Below are 6,000 nucleotides of genomic sequence, written 5' to 3'. Positions count from 1 at the left end.
GAATTACATATGCAAGCAAAATATGTAAGTCCATGTTATGTAAAATAACTTTCACACAATTGTAGACAATCTGACCTATTAGGGTACGCATTACAGCACTTAGCACGTTTCTACAAACAATTTGCGAGAAAGATGAAAATTATAGATTTACATATTAATTTGCTTCATATGTATGCTTCTCACATCATAACTGTTTATATTGATGTGTAGACTGCAAAACAACAAGTTGACATTCAACTCTGTCATGATTCAAGCAAATATGGAGAAACTGATAAATGATTCTGCAATGAACATGTTATCAAAGACAGATTTATGAGAAGAATGTTCTAGGAATCAACAATCTTGCCAGCAATCTCAAACGAACAGTCTGTAACTGTTACATAAATGTCACCTCCCACTAACACTTAGTTGTACTAAGATGAGGAAAAATGATTTGATTTAATTATTTCAATCCCATTAAATAAAAATATTGCATTAGGGACTCATTTATTATTAAATTGTTTCCAGTCATACTATCACAAGTATAATTATTTTTAATACATGTACTGTCTCCACCATCACTAAAAATTTGTTCCACATCCTCCCTACCTTCCTTCCCATTACAAACCCTTAATGCCAACTACATACATACTATTTCATCGACACTGGTAATAACATTTGGATTGGTACGGGTACAAAGTTTCTGTAAGTTATTGGAATCGTTAAGAGTGTAATTTCTGACTGTGTAAGGCTGAAAACAAATTTAACAAACTTTATACTGGTGATTATTTCCAATTACGATACACAATGCCCCTCTGTAAAGTGAAGTAAGTACCCACAATCCATTATGCAATATACAGAAAGTAATTGTCTTCTGTTTTGACCCTATCCAGTTAATGCATTAGCACATTACTTTCATTTTGTTAGATACATAATACTGTGACTAAGTAAAAAATTAAAAACTTGTTCAAAACTTTATTTCAGTTGTCGAGTACATATTATTCACAAGACTTAGATTATAATTCATTCATATCAGAACTTGTGCTTGGAACACAAATACATGACTGGAATCCATATGATATAGGTAAAGGAAATTTTACTATGTTCACCAACTGCAACATACTGCACCACACAAGAGTCCACACTTCAAAGTCACAACTGTGCTATGATAGAGATAGATAGAGATTCAGAGAGAGAGAGAGAGAGAGAGAGAGAGAGAGAGAGAGAGAGAGAGAGAGAGAGAGAGAGAGAGAGAGATTGGGTAAGTTCAGATGGCAACCTGACCACCAGAATATACTGTTCTCAGCAAAAGGCTGAAGAACTTTTAAATGCTTTCATGGCTCAAATTTAATGCAGGATATGGTCCACTTATTTCAATGTCATTTTTGTATTCAAGTGTCATACTACTAAACAACCCGACACCAAAGGATAATGAAACCTGAAATTAAAGTAAACACATAATCCTAAACTACGATTTTTGGGCAGTTACATTGTTGTGCAATAAATGTGCACATCCCTGAGCATGTGCTGCAGTGTTTACTTTGAATTCAAGTAGGATTAAATATACTGTCACACCGACCCACATTGTATTGTTAAAAAGCGTAGTAAACCAAAAATTTTGTATATGGTTATGAAAATATCTATGTTCAAAGACAACAATTAAATGAGCTTTGCATTAACTATCACAGTTATGGAAGCAAAATACTTTCCACAAAACACATCACAGATGCAAAGAAATTTGTTGCAGTTCATTGAAAATTAATCACTTCAGATTATAAGCTTCTATTCCTGTAATGAGATACCATGTAATTATTGTAATATAGAAAAATTTTAGTACAAGTTTGTGAGACAGAAGAAGGATGCAAAAGATTTAATATGCTGTAGTATCTTTGCTTCAAAAATTAGGGTTACAACAAGGAAGATTTCTGTCAAACAATTTGGCAATTCACCTTGTCATTTATTTCCTGACAAGCTGATTACCGACTAAAGATTTCACAAAATATTTAACACTACTACTAATCAAAAGAATGAGAACTTAATTAGCAATGTACTGGATATGCTATCCAGAAATTTGAAGAGGCGACTGTTACAATACCCAGCCAACTCACTGCTCAAAATTTTAACACTAACTATATTGGGTTTTAAAGATTTATGAATTTCATAATGCAAAAGTCACATTATGCAATTAAACTACAGTGAATCCAGACACATCCTTCACAACATTACACAGTCATTAAGACAAAGTCCACTGGGACAGTTACAGTATGCTAAGCGTATGACATATGGGAACAGCAACTTTTAGAACTTTTTGTATTTCATAACTCTTGACTGCACACAAGACAATCAGAATTCGTTTATTTCTGCAGTGTAACCTGAGTGCCTTAAACAACACTGGTGTTACAATAACCTGAATATTCATTGTGCAAATTTTAGAACAATATTCTATTAAGACAGACAATTTGAGGAACCACACTATCAAACTGACAGGCAATATCTGTTGCATGCCCACAGCTTGTTTAAATAGTGTTAAAATTTAAGGTAGAAATTGCACCTCGAAAATATAGTAAAACTTTAGAATCTATATCTTATGTAAATGAAACCCTTATTTGGTGTTTTGAATGTTTCATGTCATCACACAAAGGAAGGTATACAAGTTGCATTTAAGTTGTATGTAACTTCATGGCCTCAACAGATGTTACCTTCATACAATACCAACTTCTGAAATGACAGCTGCATGCACTGTAAGGGATGCTCATACACACTCCCACCTAAATTTACTTAAATAATTTTGTGCAAACATCCAGTTAAACACTGGTCATGTTTTTTGTGCTGATACAACTATAAACTGAGTTACCATTACAAGTTCTCTGATGTAATCATGGGCAAATTAACAAAAAATATCAGAAAATATAAATTAAACTGCATGAAATTTAAAAAAATCTTACAGACATCTGGAACTCTCATGTGATCATTTCTGTCATTTTAAGTGTCACATAATGCTAATAATATTAGCAGTGCAGACAATCTATTAACTAATTCAGTAAATATCTCCTGCATACACCAACTAACATGCAAAACCAAGGTGAAGCAGAAGAAGAAGAAGAAGAAGAAGAAGAAGAAGAAGAAGAAGAAGAAGGAGAGAGAGAGAGAGAGAGAGAGAGAGATGCTTCGCAAGGTAATGACTGCAGTTTTATTACTTAGGTTTGTACATGCTTTCAATAATAAAATTCCAGTGAATTACACAGTAGATGTTACAAGCAGAAAGCAAATTAAACCATAGCATTCCTTCAAGCAGTACAGTTCATACACAAGTTGCCTAACAGTAATTATTACGCTTTAACATTATTTCCAAAGCACAACTTAGTGCTTTGACTTGACTCTGGTACTACAGTGTGCAGCATGCTTTTGTCATTTTGCACTTGCTGGCACGGAAACTTCATTATAAAGCAATCAAATTAGCTGTGACATGATTAAATTTATGTTCAGAAATATATTTAGCGCTCTTCTACATGTTGCCATGTTAGTAGGCTAAGCGTATTTTATCTTGCTATCACCATGAGGTTAACATTTGTAAATGCAGCTCATCATAGCTTCCATGACTGATTCAAACATACGTATTTCACTAATGTGACTCTGTACTGACTATGACCTACCATTCATTAAAGGTATTTCCATATTCAATATTATATTTACAAATTATCATGAAGCACCAAACTGGCAGTACTTTTGTCGTCTTGTTACAATGAAAATTTAGAATATTTAATATTGCTAAGTACAGGAAGATAAAGAGCAAACCTCTGACATGTAATGAACATGACAAGCAGAGGACATAAACTATGAGAACCAGTGACATTTATTCACTGACAGTGGTATTAAATAGCTATCTATACAAAGGATTTCCTCTAAATATTGGAACAGATGATTTACAGTTCAAAACCATCCCTAGCTTGAAGATACAACATCCAATACATTTACAATCAATACTGAAATGAGGTACCACTAATTACACAGATAAATATTTTTTGAAGAAATTTTTGTGGGACATACTATGTTGAAAGAAAGTTCACACCTATCAAATGTGAAATGAACCACATGAAATTAAATTTGCAACAGCAAGCAATATTTTAAGTGTTGCTAATTGTGCAGCTCACATAATTAATGCCCTTCTGATAAAGAGTAGAAAATTTTTTGAAATCTGGTTTGCAAAATAAACCATATTTTTAATTTATACACATCTTACTGACAGACACATTCTACAATAGAAGCCGAACATTTACACACATGCTCTCCATAACACCAAAAATGGTCTGGAGCTACCTGCGGACTACATTAACCACAGTACAAACAAATGAACTAAACACGACAAGAGTTCACTACATGCACCTTTGGATATACAACAGATGTACCAAAAAATATACTACTGCAGTAATGCATACGATCATAGTGACCTTGACTTTATGATGTAGTGTCAAAAATTGTCAGACATTTATAAACTGGCAGCACATACCAAAAGCCTCATGATGTATGTTGGGGCTGAGAGGGTGGGAGGGGATGGGGCAGTCGCAAAGATTTTTTACTAACTGTTTACAAGCTTACAAGCACTTCCATATACAGGAAGAGCATGATTTTCAGAAAATACAAGTCATTTCCAGTGACACAAATTATACTTTTACATTTATGCCACCCATATAGTATCCTAATTTAGCCTAAAGAATTATTCATATCAAATCCTGATTTTAAATATCTTTACATTGCCACAAAGCTTTGAAAATTCACAAGCTGCTTCTGCCTAACAGTAAATAAAATGCAACCTATTATTCTAAGCATAAGGGATACAAAAATTATGACAACACTGATAGCATCACCTGCCTAATGTGGAAAAGCAGTCTATATAATGTTAGTACATACAACTACATGAAACACTGAATGCCACTTCGGCACACACTGTGAACACACACTGACAGGGGAGGAAAGCTTCAGTGAGAAAACTAACATTTACATTTGGAAATACATTCTTTCTTCAAAATTCTCTTTGGTATTCATTCAATGCAGTTGTCGATCCAAGCTCTCATACAAAGCTGCAACCAGAACGTATTAACAGATTTACCTTTATTCTATACTCTATTTCAGTTAAATAATAATAATAATAATAATAATAATAATAATAATAACAGCGGTAGTAGTAAATTCAAATACAAGTGTACACAGTTGTCATGCATACATTTAACACGCCTAACCAAAGAAATCTCCCAACACTGGAGTCCCTCAGAATATTAATACACTTAAATGAGATTATTTGAAAGTAACATTCACAAAACACAGAGAAGTTATTTAAATATGTGCAACTTGCAAGATGCAGTACAATGGTCACTTTACATTGGTATAACTTAAGTTTAACATCCTATAAACAGTGTGCGCTCCTTTCCACACACACACACACACACACACACACACACACACACACACACACACACACACACACACACACACACAGATATACATACACACAAACAAACAACAAAATGCATTATTTCTTGCTTCTAGCACTACAAATCAAAAGCTGGTTTCCTTCCTACATGATTCTGTTCTTTTTATAACTGTCCTCTTTCTCCATGCAATTAATTTAAAAATGAATTACATGCCAATAACACATTAGAATGATTTCTCAATTTCTGCAGTGCAGCTTTAATTCCAAATTCGTAGAAAACTGTCCCATGACCCTGTTGCCACTGCCATTCCATCTTCTGTTACTCCTAGACAGCTAACTCTGTTGTCATGGCCAGCAAGGATACCTATAAAATAATTTTACCATAAATTACATCAGTTAATTTTAGAAGTAGACAATCATTTTTACACTCTGCATAATTAGTAACTCCTGTCCACTTCATTTTAATGGTCTTTATATGTACACAACAGACAGACTGTTTGAAACACTGGCTAACAATTCTACACTGCATGCACATAATATCTGAATATCTTTATTTTAGTTACCGCACAGCACAAGTATTAACAGAAAATATA

The 6,000-nt window shown here is 33.6% G+C and overlaps 1 protein-coding gene across 3 annotated transcripts in view; it reads right to left on the bottom strand.

Moving 5' to 3' along the window:
• Positions 1–939: 939 nt before the first annotated feature.
• The window catches only part of LOC126184894 (guanine nucleotide-binding protein G(I)/G(S)/G(T) subunit beta-1), a 70,302-nt gene continuing 65,241 nt past the window's right edge, over positions 940–6,000 (bottom strand). For all 3 annotated transcript variants that reach the window (XM_049927525.1, XM_049927527.1, XM_049927526.1), the window contains exon 9: positions 940–5,771. In XM_049927525.1, coding sequence (XP_049783482.1) covers positions 5,665–5,771 — 107 coding nt within the window. In that variant the 3' untranslated portion in view covers positions 940–5,664. The remainder of the gene's footprint in view (positions 5,772–6,000) is intronic.

This window comes from Schistocerca cancellata, chromosome 4, assembly GCF_023864275.1.
Source record: "Schistocerca cancellata isolate TAMUIC-IGC-003103 chromosome 4, iqSchCanc2.1, whole genome shotgun sequence".
NCBI classification, from domain to species: Eukaryota; Metazoa; Arthropoda; class Insecta; order Orthoptera; family Acrididae; genus Schistocerca; species Schistocerca cancellata.
The sequence above is the reverse complement of the archived record's forward strand: the minus strand, read 5'-3'. Positions and strand labels throughout refer to the sequence as shown.